This window comes from Echeneis naucrates, chromosome 23, assembly GCF_900963305.1.
Source record: "Echeneis naucrates chromosome 23, fEcheNa1.1, whole genome shotgun sequence".
Classification (NCBI taxonomy): Eukaryota; Metazoa; Chordata; class Actinopteri; order Carangiformes; family Echeneidae; genus Echeneis; species Echeneis naucrates.
The window spans coordinates 786617-804264 of NC_042533.1; the positions used below are offsets into that span (position 1 = coordinate 786617).

General features: G+C 45.5%; 1 protein-coding gene across 1 annotated transcript in view; it reads right to left on the reverse strand.

Moving 5' to 3' along the window:
• The window catches only part of grip1 (glutamate receptor interacting protein 1), a 28538-nt gene extending 13394 nt beyond the window's left edge, over positions 1–15144 (reverse strand). Inside the window, exons 1-3 of the mRNA XM_029495519.1 lie at positions 15009–15144; positions 1726–1806; positions 153–288 (exon numbers count right to left, since the gene is read on the reverse strand). Of these exons, the coding sequence (XP_029351379.1) occupies positions 153–288; positions 1726–1806; positions 15009–15144 (353 nt within the window). The remainder of the gene's footprint in view (positions 1–152; positions 289–1725; positions 1807–15008) is intronic.
• Positions 15145–17648: the final 2504 nt, after the last annotated feature.

The following is a 17648-nucleotide window of genomic DNA, read 5'->3' on the forward strand; positions in this document are numbered from 1 at the left end:
TCACCAATTTATACAAACTGTTAAGAGACTAGAAATAGAAAAGAAAGAAAAAATTGATCAGAAAAGGAAAGAGAAAAGAAAAATGAAAGGAACAGAGATGAGAAAAAAAGGAAAACTATAAGGTAAGAGTAGAAAAGAAAGTGGCATATCACCTTGCAGCGATGCCTCCCTGTCGCAGGTTCGATACCCGGGGTTTGCCATCTTTGTCGATTCCACCTGAAACCGTCAAGCCGAGCGTTGTGCCCTCCTTCTTCATCAGCTCCACCACCGAGCAGCCCCGAAACTCATCTACATCACAACCACAAGCACACGTGATTGTCCGAGATGGCATCATTCACACTCGCTTATTTCCTGGTTTCATTTATTCATCCTCCTCGTCTCTCCTCCATTTTCTTCGACTTTGACACAGAAATGAAATAATCATCTGGACGGAGACAAAAGTGGAGTTTTCCATCTATATTTGATCATAGGCCTGAAATATTCAGCAGCAGAGAAGGGTGGAGGGAGGGAGGGAGGTAACACAGTGCAGACTGATGTGACGAGTCCTCAAGTGATAAAACGGCAGGATTTTATTGAAATGTCGTATTTTAATTATCAGTGGAGGCGTCGCTCTTTCATTCTGACAGGATTAAGTCATCCCATCTTCATCTTCTTCCTCCAAAGATGCTTTACAGTCTTCTCTTCACCTTTTGTCTAACATCTGCACAGACTCACTATCTGAAAGAGGATAAGCCCCAGATCTCTCATCCTGAAAAAAAAAAAAAAAGGACAGAGGAACCAGTTTCCTGCAGCGATGATGGCAGAAACGTCACGTTACTGAGAGGAGATTCGGGAAAAGCTGTTGATTTCAAGTTTTACTTTTAATCTTAAAGTGTCTGCAGCAGAGTCGGTAGATTTAAACTCAACTGTGACGATGATCACTGGTGGCTTCACTTCTGACTCTGAATCTCTGAAGGCTGATTTACAAGCTCAACCAGTTTGTCCAAATGGTTCTGGGCTGCTCCCAGTGGTGGCTGGTCATGGAGGAACTAGTGGAGCTTCAGAGCCAGAGCTGCATGTCTCTCTTGACTGGTTCCAAAGTTCTACCAGTTCCTATAAACTTCTCCAGTTTCTCTAACTGGTCCCAAAATCAAACCCTGACTTTAACTGGTTCCATAACTGGAGATCAGACAACAAACTGCTCTTTTCTGATTCCAAGCTTTACCAAGTAATCTAACTAGTTCTAATCCATCTCTGCTGATACTGGTTTTCAAACTCTACCAGTCCTGTAGCTGGATCAAAACCTCTACCAAGTTTCCTAACTTGTTCAAGACCAGGATCTGAAGGTCCTGTGAAGGGAAGGAGCACCTTTGGACTGATGATGTGACGCCACCACGTCAGCCAACTGGCTGATCGACTGGTTTGTGGTTTGTCTGACTGAAGAACCATCACTTCTTCTAACTGGTTTAAACTGCTTGGACTGGATGTTCGTGTTGGACGGTTCTGAGCGTAGAGGGAAGCGCTAACAAGGCCACCAGCTCCAGGTGGGAGGAGAGAGACTGCAACTGAAGCATCTTCCTTCAGGTCACAATGATCCAAAACCTCAGCCAAGTGTGTTTGTGTGTTCTATTTTCAGAGCTGTTATCTTCATCAGTGTCTTATTAGTTCTGCTGGTGGAGTCATCTGACCAACAGACCATAAAAACAACAAATAAAGAGAGTATAACAACACAAAGGTGTGTGTTACCTGGTATACTCTGCCTCCTGATGGCCAGCGCTCCATCTGGAGGTCTCGACCCGACAGAGTGTTTCGTGTACGGCCCCTCATCTGAAACAAAGCAGCATACGACAGTTATTAAAACACACTGGCTCTGGAGCTAACGGAGACAAACATCTCCCAGTTTGTCTTTAAATGGTTTTTCACCGCCTCCAGGTTTTCATATTGGATCAGAAGTTTCAACCAAAGACGCCAATCATTCCAAAGAATGAAGAAGAGCCTGAATCAGTTCTTCAAACCACATTGAAGGTTCAACCATTCTGTTTACTGGTTCCACAGCTCCAATTAAAGCCAAGTCAGACGTAATTCTTTAATGACCTTTGACCTTTGAGTCCAAACAAACCTCACAGATTTCAGTATCTTCCAGCCAAAGTCGTTCCTAAATTAAATGTCCTTGACAGGCTCCCATCATGCATCTGTACTCACCATCCTCAGACAGGGCAGAGCGTCCTCTACAAAAATACATTTCAGAAATAAAGATGCAAACTCCTTCAGGCTAATAGATGAGCTGCTGTAATTCAGGCTAACTAACCAGTGATAGCCTGTTAGCTCATCGTCTTGCAGCACCTGAGGAAGGTCTGAGGACGGAAACACCGACCCTTCCTCCTCATCAGTCATCTGTCTGGTTTGCTGCTGCAGTCTGAGCTCATGAATAAAAAGACACTCTCAGCCACAGAGCGATGACTTCATCAGTCCAGTGACCAATCCCAGTGGAGAACACTGTGGTCCAGCTAAGCCTGGGCCAATCGCAGCAGCCTGCTGGGAGCCCACCCCCCAAACTCACCCACGATGATGTCATCACACACGAGGCGTCTAACAAAAATGCTGAGCGAGCCACAGTGATGTCATGCAGCTGAGCGCGTGCTTCAATTGGATGATGTTTCATGAAATGAAATTGCAGGAATTCTGACACAAAGGTAATCTATAAATCAGCAGCAGGAAATAAAACCTGATGATCAATATTAATTAGGATTAATTACCACCACCCATGGGTAATCACTTCATGTGAGACAGAGCAGAGAAAGGCGAGGTCTTGTCGCCATCCTTCATCACTGATTCTGATGATGTCATAAACCTTTAATGATTCAGGTCCGACCCAGAGTCCCATTAAGCCAGAAACCACTTTCTCCTCCGTTGAACATCAAGGCGTTGAGTATTATTGATCTGAATATTTTGACTTCTTTTCTTTCTGCAGCATCAGCACTTTGCCTGAGCAGGAAATTAAATCAGACTTTTGCTTTGTTAAATTTCTCCGCTGTTGTGTTTATAAAGAAACAAATACAATGATTTTAGCAGGTCTAGATTAAACTGGGCCTAAAGTAGTCCAGGTCTAAACTGAGACAGGTGTGACTGAGTCTACAGGTCCTGAATTTGCTGACATGTTCAGGAAACATGAGCCTGGTTTGGACTAAGCCACAGCTCCACTTTAAGCTGGCTTCAGCGGTGTTAGCGTGATGATGTGACTTTAGCCCCGACGTCACAGGTTTGATCCCGTCCTCGCTCCCACCTGAGCTCTAAACGGCAGCCCGTGATCGTTCTGTTCCACTCGTCGGTTTGATTCCATTTCATTTCGCTCTACTTTATTCTAATCTGCTCCACATCTTTTTTTTTCCTCTCTCGTTTGGTTCAGACAGCTGAGCTCACACACACACAGACAGAAAGGCAAACACACACACACACACACCATGGCTAACTGGAGATGAAAGCCTCCTCCTCCTCCTCCTCCTCCAGATGTAGGACACCAGCCTCTCTCTCTCTCTCTTTCTCCCTGTGTCTTTCTGTCTCTCGCCCTTTTACTCACTCTCATATAATGTTATATAATATAAATACTTTTTTATTGAGCTGTAATTGTTTCACACTGTCACTGTTTATAGGAAACTTTCCTCATTATTTCCTACAGGCTCGTTATTACTTCCCTGTTAATTACCAGGACAGTGTCGGTCCGACCGTTACCGGTGAGTTTTTAATAAAATAAATAAATAAATAAATGACATCACATCAGAATTAAATTAAAATGTTTGAAGACAAAATATTGTTTTAATGTTTTAATGCAGATTCTTCGTGAAATGCCACAGATCCATCTCATCTGTCAGTATCAGTCATTTTCTTTTACCATCAGTTTTGTTTTTCAAGTTATATTAATGCTGAACTGCTTTTCAAAAAAAGAGATAAAGTGAGTTAACAACATCTCACAAAAAAACGAACAACTTCAGTAGTTTGAGCGAGACATCTGTGTGTGTCTTTGTGCAGGGACTCACTCTTTAGTCTTTTAACCATCAAAACTGAAGAACTGACCCTAAAATCAACTCTCCACCCTCAAATTGGACTCCATTCTGTCCTCATTCTGTCACTGAAAGACTTTATAGTCCTCAGTATGTGGCGCTTACACGGACAGACACACACCGTTTAATGCTGCTGTTTACTCCACCTGCCTGAATGTGGAGGATTAGTCAGTCTACTGACTTCTAAGAGCTAATTCTATGTGTGACTGAAAAAGGAAAACAGAAACCAAGAACAAACCAAAAACACAGAAAAGTTCCTCTCATGTGTTTGGGTCGTTTCTATCTTTATCTGATCAGGAGTTCTGCTCAGTAATGATGAAAAATCAGCTCCAAATATCTGACTGTCTTTATCCTGTCAACACAACATACTCAGACTGTGACATCACCCAGAGGAGCCAATAGGAGCGTCCGATTTGGAGACGTGACTCTATACGTCACCATCAAAGATGGAGGATGAGGATGGATAAAGCAGCAGAGCTCCAGATCTGATCAGTTTATCACTGAGGTCAGTTTCAGATCGGACAGATCAGCTGAGTCTGCAGTTTAAGGAGGAAAAACAACACGACTCAAACTCAAACCATCACAGAAAAGGAAAAGCTCTCCAGACGCTGTGCAGACTCTGCAGGTCTTTAATCAGTTTAACCATCACCAGTAAACGTTTCACTGTGAGAATGGTCGACTTCATATCATTGAGTTTCTCCTGTTAAACGTTTTGTTCAGCTGTGTCAGATCAGACTGATTTCATCCCCCTCCCCATTTTACTGCTCCTATCCTTTCGAAATAACAGAAAGATGTCTCAAACATCCCAGAAATATTCACATCAGAGGAAACTCACAGATGGTTGATCGTTTGATCAACTCCGCTGAAGCGACACTGACGTCATATTTCACCAGACTGTGAATAAAGTTTCACCACAAAAATACACACAACACAGACACCTGACGATTCACACAAACAGCACAACCCCTGACACACACCCTCTCTCTCTGCCCTTATTTCTCCTCCTGACTCACTCTCCCCTGTTAATACACACCATGAATATTACATTCATGAAAAGAGATGCTCTCTCTCTTTCTCTGAGTGTCTCTCGTCCAAAGCTACCTGCAGCCATTGACTGAATGGATCCATCAGGAGATCATGTTCGACACACACACAGACACACACAGACACAAACAGACAGACACACACACACACACACACACAGCTGGCTAGTCATAAACAACCTGCTCTCTCTCTCTCTTCTCAATGTCAGCAGATTACACCGAAATGTCTCTCGACCGTGCACTCACACTCACACACACACACACACACTCACACTCACACACACACAGACACACACACACACACACACACACACACACACACACACATCCTCTCTCTCTCCCTCCCGCTTATTGGTCAATGTCTCTCTACCTTTATTCACCCTGCGCAGAATCTGGCAGCGACATTTAAACGACACGGCGATCATGGTGAAGCCGAGCCGAGCGTCGCCTCCCCCCCGCCATGCAGATGCGGCCGCCACAAACTACACCTCCTCCTCCTCCTCCGCCCCCCTTCTCCTCCTCCTCCTCGTCTTCCTCCTCTCCTCCTGAGCGGCTGACTGACTGACGGATGACCTCCTCAAACAGGAACCCTCGCAGAGCGGGAGAGAGAGGCAGTGCTGCAGATGTGAAGCTCCTCCATGAAATGAGGCAGAGGAGGAGGAGGAGGGAGGAAGGGGGGAGGCAGAGTCTGCGCAGAAGGAAGGATGATGAGAAGGAGAGGGGGAGGGGGAGGGAGGCTGCTGTGTGACTCCACTGACTTGTAATGTGTTTCTGTGCAGCTGGATGGAAGGGAGGAGGGAAGGAGGGAGGGAAGAAAGGAAGGAGGGTAGGAGGGAAGGAGGGAGGGAAGAAAGGAAGGAGGGTAGGAGGGAAGGAGGGAGGGAAGAAAGGAAGGAGGGTAGGGGAAGGAGGGTAGGAGGGAAGGAGGAGGAAGGAAGGAAGAGGGAAGGAGGGTAGGAGGGAAGGAGGAGGGAGGAAGGAAGGTGGGAGGAAAGGAGGGTAGGGATGGTAAGGAGGGAGGGAAGGAGGGAAGGAGGGCGAGAGGAAGGAGGGTAGGAGGGAAGGAGGGCGGAAGGAAGGACGGAAGGAAGGAGGGTAGGTAGGAGACGGAGGGATGGGAGGAAGGAAGGAGGGCGAGAGGAAGCCGAGGGTAGAGGAGGGAAGGAGGGAGGGAAGGCAAGGAAGGAAGGAAGGAGGGTAGGAGGGACGGAGGGAGGGAAGAAGAAAGGAAGGAGGGTAGGAGGGAAGGAGGGCGGGAGGGAAGGAAGGAGGGCGATGAGGAAGGAGGTAGGAGGGACAGGAAGGAGGGAGGGAAGGAGGAGGAAGGAGGGAGGGCAGAGAGGGAGGGAAGGAAGGAAGGAAGGAATGGAAGGAATGGTAAGGCAGGAGAGGAGGGAGAGAGAAGGAGGGTCAGGAGGGAAGAGGGAGGGGAAGGAAGGAAGGAAGGAAGGAGGGTAGCAGGGAAGGAGGGAGGGAAGAAAGGAAGGAAGGGGAGAGGAAGGGTAGGAGGAAGGAAGGAAGGAAGGAGGGTAGGAGGGGAAGGAGGGAGGGAAGAAAGGAAGGAAGGAAAGAGGGTAGCAGGGAAGGAGGGAGGAAGGGGGGAGGCAGAGTCTGCGCAGAAGGAAGGATGATGAGAAGGAGAGGGGGAGGGGGAGGGAGGCTGCTGTGTGAATCCACTGACTTGTCATGTGTTTTCTGTGCAGCTGGATGCGAAGGGAAGGAGGGAAGGAGGGAGGGGTAAGAAAGGAAGGAGGGTAGGAGGGAAGGAGGGAGGGAAGAAAGGAAGGAAGGGTAGGAGGGAAGGAGGGAGGGAAGAAAGGAAGGAGGGTAGGAGGGAAGGAGGGAGGGAAGGAAGGAAGGAGGGTAGGAGGGAAGGAGGGTAGGAGGAAGGAGGGAGGGAAGGAAGGAAGGAGGGAAGGAGGGTAGGAGGGAAGGAGGGAGGGAAGGAAGGAAGGTAGGAGGGAAGGAGGGTAGGAGGGAAGGAGGGAGGGAAGGAAGGAAGGAGGGCGAGAGGAAGGAGGGTAGGAGGGAAGGAGGGAGGGAAGGAAGGAAGGAAGGAAGGAGGGTAGGAGGGAAGGAGGGAGGGAAGGAAGGAAGGAGGGCGAGAGGAAGGAGGGTAGGAGGGAAGGAGGGAGGGAAGGAAGGAAGGAAGGAAGGAGGGTAGGAGGGAAGGAGGGAGGGAAGAAAGGGAAGGAGGGTAGGAGGGAAGGAGGGAGGGAAGGAAGGAAGGAGGGCGAGAGGAAGGAGGGTAGGAGGGAAGGAGGGAGGGAAGGAAGGAAGGAGGGAGGGAGAGAGGGAGGGAAGGAAGGAAGGAAGGAAGGAAGGAAGGAAGGAAGGAAGGAGGGAGAGAGGAAGGAGGGTAGGAGGGAAGGAGGGAGGGAAGGAAGGAAGGAAGGAAGGAGGGTAGCAGGGAAGGAGGGAGGGAAGAAAGGAAGGAAGGGGAGAGGAAGGGTAGGAGGGAAGGAAGGAAGGAAGGAGGGTAGGAGGGAAGGAGGGAGGGAAGAAAGGAAGGAAGGAAAGAGGGTAGCAGGGAAGGAGGGAGGGAAGGAAGGAAGGAGGGAGAGAGGAAGGAGGGTAGGAGGGAAGGAGGGAGGGAAGGAAGGAAGGAAGGAAGGAGGGTAGCAGGGAAGGAGGGAGGGAAGGAAGGAAGGAGGGAGGGAGAGAGGGAAGGAAGGAAGGAAGGAAGGAAGGAAGGAAGGAAGAAAGGAGGGAGGGAGAGAGGGAAGGAAGGATGGAAGGGAGGAGGGAAGAAAGGAAGGAAGGAAAGAGGGTAGCAGGGAAGGAGGGAGGGAAGGAAGGAAGGAGGGAGGGAGAGAGGGAGGGAAGGAAGGCAGGAAGGAACGAAGGAGGGAAGGAAGGCAGGAAGGAACGAAGGAGGGAAGGAAGGAGGGAGGGAGGGAGGGTAGGAGGGAAGGAAGGAAGGAGGGAAGGAAGGAGGGAAGGAGGGAGGGAGGGAAGGAAGGAAGGAGGGAGGGAGGGAGCTTAGGAGGGAAGGAAGGAAGGAAGGAGGGAGGGAAGGAGGGAAGGGGAGTTGGTTTAGCATGAGATGGAAGGGAGGAAGAGGAGTGAAAATGAATGTGAAGGAAACCAAAAGATAAAATGAGGAATAGAGGAAGGAAGGAGGAAGCATGTGAAGGAAGGAAAAGAAAAAGTGAATGGAGGAAACAGGAAGGAAAGAAGGAAGTACATAACTGGTAAATGAGAGAACGACAAAAGGAAGGAAGGAAAGGAAATAAAAGAATGGGGAAGGACGAAAGGGAAGAAGGGTGGGAAGGAAGGATACAACCGCTGTATCCTTACTACACACAATACATACTTGAACTTAACAACATTACACAACATTAATTTGGCCATTAGTATGAACACAACACTTACAGCAGCGCTCTGTGTTCTGTGATGTGATTGGCTGAGGGTGGTGGGGGCGTGTCCTGATGCAGCAGGTGTGGTCAGACATTTGGGTCAGTGTGGCAGCAGATTAAAGAGGATTAGTGTGTGTGTGTGTGTGTGTGTGAACAGTGATGTTACTGTAACTGCAGCAAAGCGCAGGTCAACATGTGGCCCCTCGCTCTCCCTCTGAAAGCTGCTGTCTGTGAATGTCTCTCGCCCCTCTCTCTGGCTTACCTGGGGTCCTGAATCTGACCTGACCAGGACTGCCCCCTGCTGGAGGCACACAACATCAGCCCCACTGTAAGTCTGTTCTGCCCCCTGCTGGCCACAACATGACATCACAACACACACAATAGGCTGCACTTTCTTTCTGCACCCACAGAAAGAGATTAAAACATATTCCCTTAGTATTTAGTACTCTTACTGCTACTACTGATACTTCAAAAAATACTCCCAATACTGTCACTGAAACTAAATCTATCTGGATACCTTGAAGACCAAAGCTCATGAGGACCAACAACAGCAGTTTGACAGGATACAAATACTACTGACATAAAAACACAATTTTAAACAGCCACTGGTACAACTCATACAACAACTGTTGTTTCTAATACCACAAAAACAAGAGCTACAACTCCCTCTAAAACTACAACAACAGTTACAAATACAGTTATTGCTGCTTCTGCCACAACCAGTATTTAACACTGCTGCTGTGGACGGTCCATGTGTGAGCCTCATGGTGGTGCTACAGGAGGTCATTATGGTTCATTGGTGGGGGGTTCAGCTTCTGGGGAACATGAACATTTCTGTTTGGACCCACTGAGCCGCAGTGCTAACGGCTGGAAACGCTCTTACTCTGTAATTATATCTACAACGACAGATCATGAAGCTGTAACTCAATACCTTTTAACAGTCCTAATTAGTATTGGTACCGGTTCTGGCTGCTGTTTACAGTCCCGGAGGTGTGAGGCCGTCCCTGTGCACACATCAGCTGTAGTAATGGGCTATAATGAGCTGATGAAGCCCATTCTCCTGCTGTGAAATCAGCCAACACCCCCCACAAAAACACACACACACACACACACGGCTGCAGCTGTTCCCATGGAAACAAGCTGATGAATAATTGAGGGGAGAGAGCAGCCCCGCATCGTACAAAGAGTGATTTTGAGAGATGAAAGAAGTGTTCACACACTGACCCACACACACTCACACAGACACACACTGACATGCATGTGCACATACGAGCACACACAGTACAGGTTATCATCATCACAGCCTCTGGCATTTCAGCACAACTAAATCAGGGTGTAACGCTAACAGTGTGTGCGCGTACATGTCAACACCCACTGTCCAAAGTTAAACCCGTGGGTTTGATTCACCGTGACATCTCCTTATTTAAGTGTGCACACACACACACACACACACTCTAAGTGTTAATAACACTGTTCCAGTGACGGAAAGAGCAGAGGACTGATGCTTAAACCTTTAATTAGCACTAACAGTCACAGTAAGACTGACGAGTGTGTGTCTCTGTGTGTGGATCAGATGGGACTGTCCAACTGGTCAAAAATTAACAGAACAGATTCTTCTTGTCTCAGAATAAGTGGACTCCATGAGCCTCATCTCGTAAAATGACCTCTGAACCTGGTCGGCATGAGATGAAGCCGAACAGACTGATGGGACAGGAAGTGGACGACTGAAGACGTCAGAACGTCCAGCTGGTAAAACAGAGATGCCATTTTGTCAGAAAGAGCAACACTGAATCTTTCAGATGATAATAAGGACAGTCAGTTCTATCAGGTAAAGCTGCAATGCTAACGAGTGACAATCTTATCAACTTTGTGTCATAATTATGACACTCATAGCTCATAATTCCAGCAGGATATTAGACTGTAATGATCCTCCAATTATTTCAGTACGATTTAGGAATCAAAGACAAAAAAAAATATCTGAGGTTTAGTCTTTAGTCAAACTCAGAACTTCAATTAAACCCAAAAGTTGATGCTGGTTTTCTTCAATAAAATGTTGACGATCAGACGGTATGAAATTCGCTGTTTGAGTAAAATTCAGTTCTTTTCCAACAAAAAGCAGAATTATGAATAGTTTTACCATTAATCTTGTTGATAATCCCAAAAGTCCAATCAAATATCTTATCAAGCAACAGTACCAGAGCTTTATCTCAATGAAAAAAGTTGAACAACAACTACATTATGGATTAAATGAGAACGTATTTGATCAAAGACATAAACTTTATAAACCCGCTCAGTGCTACTGAAGAACTCCTTTAATTCATCTTGTGTTATTTTAATTTTTCATTGCAATAACTAGAAATTCTCTGTAAATCACTTAAATCAACACGTGTTGTTTTTTTTTCTATGAGCATCATTAAAAAATTATGAGTCAGTGCTCAGTGTTGTGTATTTATTCATTTATGAAACACTCCAGACATGGCAAGTTGGCTGATAACTACAGAGACAGCACATGCTTTAGAGCTGGTGAGAGTTTATTTGGTGTAAATGTGGAAAGTTTAAGTTTCCGGAAGTCAGCGAGTCATGCTTTTATAAATGTTGGTACCGAATTTCACATCGATCCCTCCAAAGAGGCTGAGATATTCACCCTGAATCAACATGTTCCACCAACAGACAGATCAACGGATGGACTGTTATCTCCGTCTGGGGAGCCAAGCAGCTAACAGGCTGGAAAACGTTGTCCCATCACTTCCACTGAACCCACAGAGCCGATGGTTCGAGTCCAACAGTCAGGAGATTCACGGCCCAGAAACAGAAATCCCTGTGTGGGGCATTTTATTAAAGACTGGCTGAGCTTTGAATATTTGAATGTTAACTGATCAATTTAAAGGGCCATTATTGATATTAAAGGTCCTTAAACCACATGGACCTTTATCGTTTACCTTGAGACCACAATGACTTTTAAACCTTAAGACTGAATGGCTCTTTCAACAATTGTATTAAAATTGACCGTTTTCTAGACTCGGGTCCAGAAAACATAATGTCACACACACACTTTGGATCAAACTGTGTTAAAGATTTTACGAACATGTCATAGAAGATTTCCAGATTCCAGAACAGTAAAAAACAGAAAGGATGTACTGCAGGACTGTCGTATTAAACTGCACTGAGTGTTCCTAATAAAATAAACTCCTTTCTATTGTGTATCCTTTTTTTTCCTGGTCTCTTTAATTAAAGAGGAATCAGAGGAAAAAAGGAAGCAATTGTTCTGTAAATTAAGAAAACTAATTAAACATTGAACATCGTATCCTAATAATCGGAGGGGGGGGTGAATCTCCAGAGGTCTGAGCAGTAATTAGGGTGAACTTGTGCAGATTTCTGCTCCACTTTCTGGTTGTGCTGTGAAGATAATCCAGCAGAGAGGAACAACGCCTCCAGACCAACATGAATCCCGTCACAGCAAATGGAAAAGTGGAACACGTGGGCCTGAGAGTCGAGGAGTCTGACACTTTCACACATGACAACTATTAAAAAACTGGGAGGTGTTGTATTTGACAGCGCCGTTGACAGAGGCCAAAAACACATTAGCTTTTAACATATTCAGTTTTCCTTCCTCACTCATTATAACAAAAATCTGAACCAAGATGCACAAACAAAATGCTAATTCAGACTTGCAGCCCTCTGCTGTTGCCCGTTTTCCTCTTTAATCTCCATCATGTTGAACTAAGGACCAGTTATACAAATGAGGCCCTTATTTAAAGCGTCACTTTGCAACGTTTTTTCTATGTTAACAATCTTCACATAACATGACTGCTGCGAACGCCGCCAGTCTGAACTAACCCTACACCTCATCACATTAATGTGCAAATTTATGCATAATGATGTTTCATTGTGTGATGACATCATCCTGCACACAGAGAGGCGACAGCAGGTAGGCGGGCTGATGTCAGGGGACGCAGAATGATCTGCAGGTGAGATCCATGTGACACCACTGAAGGGGGCGGGGCCAGAGACTTCAAGATTAAGAAAAAAGTCACGAAGCAGAAGAGCTCAGAAACTCAGTTGCTAATCAGCTACTGATTTAGCATGTTAGCTTCAATAGAAGAAGGTGAATTAGAACAAGGAGATAATAATGCTGTTTCTGCTTCTGGGGACACATGTTGGTGAGTAAAAGAAATAAAATCTGAACTGACATTGTTTCATCTACGCTGCTAATGCTAACATTAGCTAAACAAATGGGTCCTTTAATAAAAATGGAGGAGAGCAGTGAGTCATGCTGCTCAGAAAATCATGACTGATCCAGAAAAGCACTCCCTCTCACTGCGACCACGGACTTCCTGTCTCTAATAAAAAAGACAATATTGACTATTGCAATTTTAAAAATTGAAGAATACCTGGATTAGACTCATTCAGCAAAGAACTACTTCTAATCAGCTTCATGTTCATGTTCAGTGCCTTAGTCTAAAACAGCTGATCTCCAGAGAACCGACTGATCACAAAGGATAGAGAGAGAGCGTGTGTGTGTGTGTGTGTGTCTGCTCTGGGTTAACCAGTCAACCAACTTTAACTTGCCTTCATATGAATTACACGCTGTACTACACACACACACACACACACACACACACACACACACACAGATCCATGAAATATCTTCTGACAGCTCCAATAAAAAAAAACTGCTCAGTGTCAGATATTAACACAAATAACCACAAATAGTGTGTATAGCAGTGAATAAAGGCAATTGGTTGATTAATCAATTAAAAATAATCTGTGACATCATTGGTAATTTGAGATCACTGCTTTTTTTCCACAGTTGTTGCTTTTGTTGACAAAAGGGGAAGGTGACAAAAACAATGAGCAGATGGACTGATGGTGAAAATGAAACTGCTCAGTCTCAGAGTAAACAGCTGAGTGGTGATGAGTTCAGGTCCTGCAGGAGATTTCTCTCCGGAGAAAGACAGATGGGGCAGAGTGAGTTATGAACCACAGTTGGTCCACGAAAAACTACAACTCCCTGGATCGCTTTTAATCAGAGACTGGAGTTGGCAGTGAGGGGAGGTAACCCACACTGTAGGCCGTTACACATCAACACAAACACGCACAGACATACACAAACGAACACAGCTCTCCCAGCAGTATGTGAATAATTCAGTCACTTTAAACCGTGTTGTCTTTGTGAACATATCACGGTGATGGACTTCATCTCTGTCGGTGACACCTGATCGATTAATCAAAGGAGTGACATCAATCTCTCCTCCCTGAGGATTTGCTCTTCCTCTGTCACATCATTAAAAGCTGGAAAAGTGAAGTGAACATTTTCTTCATGATTTGTTGACAGTTAATTAATTGATTATAGATAGATTATACATAGACAATACTGCGTTAAGTGAATTACCAAACATTCAAACGTAACAACACAGATCCACATTAAAGCCTCGGGGTCACGTTTACTTTGTTAACAAACTGCCCCAGCCAATCAATTCGTCCAATTATCTCTAATAATCTGTTCATTAACAAGGTGCTAAATATTCATAGGGGAGAAGCTGCAAGCAATTTAAAAAAAAAATCCACACACACACACAATTAAAACACAAAACCGCAGTTTTCAAAGCAAAATCAGCCAAAAACTACTGAGTGTTCAGCTCCTCTGTTTTCTGAGCGTGGCTTTGGGGTGTGTTGGTTGTTTTGCAGTGACATCACAAAGTTTGAGAAGTCCTGATGGCAGGTTTTAAGGTTCAGTTTCTGAACGCAGGCTGGGAGCATTTCTCAGTGGCTCTTTAATATCTACCTTTAGACTGGACGGGCCTTCGAGACGTTTTAAGACTTTATGACATCACACAGACATTTCACACCTGTTTCTTCACCACATCACATTTCTCTATAACAGTAGTGTGTAATGATGTAATTACCACACTTGTAGTTTAAAGATGAGCAACATCTCCTGTCAGTGCACAAACACAACACTTTCTGCAGCCTCCTCAGGCCGGAGCGCTGATCTGGTCTCAGTGAGACCATCTACTGTAGTTTGAACTGCTCACAGTCCTGCAGATGTCAGCAGCAGGGGAGGAGCTGCTGTGAATGCTAATGCACAGAGCAAACACACACTCAGCTGGTGTTGACAGATACACTGTGGTCTGACAACACAACACAAACCAAAACCCAGGACAAAACCACAACAGGAAGCGGATTTGTTCTTCACAGCAGTTCTTCAGTGTTTGAACTACACAGGAGGTTAAAACTGATTAGTGTGAGTGTGTGTTCCACATTGTCTGCATTCCTTTCTGCAATCAGCACTTCCTCCCTTGTTATTACCCACAAACCACCTGGCCCTTGTCACCTGGATACCTCAATGCGTGTTTGTGTGTGTGTGTGTGCATGCTGTAACCGGCCAGCACTTCACTAACGACCTTCATCTATAATACAGGACCTGATAGTCGCACTCATTCACTCAGGATGACTTCAACTGTCATAATCTGTTGATAAGCTTCGCTCTCTCTCTCCCAGACAATAAAACAAAGCCTCTCGCCCCCCCCCCCCCCCCCCCCCCAGTGTTTCCTATAGGACTGACTCACTCAGTAGGTGTGTGTTGTACTTGCTGGTGTAGTAGTAAACGTCTTCGTATCCTTCCTGGTAATCATCGTCCGCCCGGTACCTCCTCCCTCGCCTCCTCCTGCTCAGCAGGCGCAGCAGGGCCATGAACCGTTCCATCACAAACTGGGTCTGAACAGAGCCGAGCTGGGCCAAGCTGGGCTGGGCCAGGCCGGACCGAACCGGGCCGGGCTAAGCTATAAGCTAACAGCAAGGCAAATAAAAGCAGGAGCTAACGGGCAGCGTTATTCCACACAGAGAGAGAGAGAGAGAGAGAGAGAGATCAGGTTTCCTCCTCCTCCTCGCTCTGCTCACTGATGCACACACACCTCTGGATGTCACATACACAGTAACACACACGCACACATTTGCGAGTGTGTAACACACACTAACTCACTCACACGCTCTTTGTATTCTCTCCTCTCTCTATCTGCAGCCTTCCTCTCCTCCTCTGTTCTCCTCTACTTCTTTCGGCTGCTGGTGCATCTAGCCGGTCTCAGCCAATCACAGGGCTCGCAGCTCCCTCTCTCTCCCTCTCTCTCTCTCTCTCTCTCTCTCTCTCACACACACACACACACACACACACACACGCTCATTCTGGCTTTGCTCACTCGCTGTTCTCGCCCTCTAACACACCATTCCTCCATTGTGTGTGTACTGATGTGCGCTTGGAGAGTCAGCAGAGAGGACATCAGCTCATTTCCTTTCTTCACTTCTTCCTTCCTCTGTTGCATCCTTTCCTCCTTTGTTATTCTTGCTTCCTTCCTCTTCTTTCCTTCCTTCCTTCCTTCCATCCATATTTGCTGTGCTTCCTTTCCTACCCTCATCTCCTCCTAGATCACACACACTTGTTCAAACCAGTGAGGGGGAGGGGAGAGTTTGTCAGGCACGGAGTGTGTGAATTCCAGAGAGTGGTCTGTAATTGAACACTGGCAGGGAGGAGAGGAGACAAGGAGGGAAGAGGAGGATGAAACTAGGAAGGAGGAGGTAAAGGGAAAAGAGGACAGGGAACTAGAATAACTTGAAACGGATAGGAAGAGGTAAGGAAACTAGAAGAGGAGGATACAAGGCAATTCAAGGAGAGGAAACAAGGAAGGAAGAAGGAAAGGAATGAAGGAAAAGGAAAACAGGAGAGAGGGATAAGAAAGGCAAAGACAATAAAAGAGGAGGAGAGGAGATAAAAAAGGAGAGGAAAAGGACAGGACAGGAGGATCCTGTGGTATGGAAAGACCTCACACACACACACGTGGTAATTAAACTCAAGATAAAAGGTTGTCGGGTCCTGGTGTGAGAGTGGACAGTTTTCTGATGAATGATTAATCAGTTTATTAAGCAGAGAATCAACATCTTTTTCTTTACTGACGTTATCGCTTCATTATTTATTTGTTTTCTTCTTTAAATCATAGATTGTTGATATATAGACATAGATTCTAGAGCAAATGTGTCAAACTCAAGGCCCGTGGGCCAGATGTGGCCCGCAAGACTTAAAAAGGTCTGACTGTCTTAAAATAAATAAGTCAAAAGTGTGTATTGACCATAAACTACATTTCCCACAATGCATGCTGATTATGATTATGTTACCTTCGAAGTGACAGCATCCCACCACTAGATTATCCAGATCAATGTGATTTTCAACAGTTGGAATTGAGAAATACAAATGATCCCAAAATGTCCAGGAAGAGAAAAATGAATGCAGATGGAAGGAGAATACATGTTTGTGCTTCCAGGAGAAAAAACGATGTCTTCTGTGCTATGAGGCGGAGTACAGTCTACGTCAGAGATACGGAGCTAAGTATGCCAAAGTTAGCCTTCCAGCAAAACAACTAACTGTCACAATTGCTGGTTGTACCGTTATTCTGCCCCTCTCAACTGTGACAAAAACGGTTTGAACAAAGTTCATGTCATGATCGTTGATTGATGGAGTAATGTGGGTTTATTAGCCTAACAAGTTAAAACGATTTATGTTATAATAACTGAGCAACTAGCAAACATATATATTTTTTGCATCTCTGCAAATGCATGTGTAATATTTGCGATTTGAAGAAGTAATAAATTCAGAGTTATTTAACATTAAGGAGTAGATACATTTATTATACATTACATTTGGTTACATTTAAACTGTCTTACAGTTACATGTGGCCCTTCCAAGGCAACCATTATGCTGATGTGGCCCTCGATGAAAATGAGTTTGACACCCCTGATCTAGAGCCTTCAACCTTCATTCCATCTAATAACCCTGAGGAGGTGACCCCACTGGCTGTAAACAGAAGTCAGTTTGTGTTGAAGTCTATGGGAATATGTCCCTCCTCCTCCTCAGTAAACATTTTTGTGGTGAGTTTATGGTCTGGAATACAACATGATGTTCATTTTTTAAATGATGCTTCATTAAGAGGAAAATAAACCAGAAATTCAGTATTTTCAAATGCTGTTCTATCAGTTCCTCCCACTCAGCCTCTTTGCTGAATCCATTAAAGTGGCAGGCATCACTAATCGATGCTGCTGATAGAGTGTGTTGGCTGAACAGATGACAGACTGGCAGAGACGCCATGTTACTGAAGGCTTCACCCAAACAGCCAGACTGCCACAGACGCTGGAGCCATCGGCCAATCACAACAGACACACTG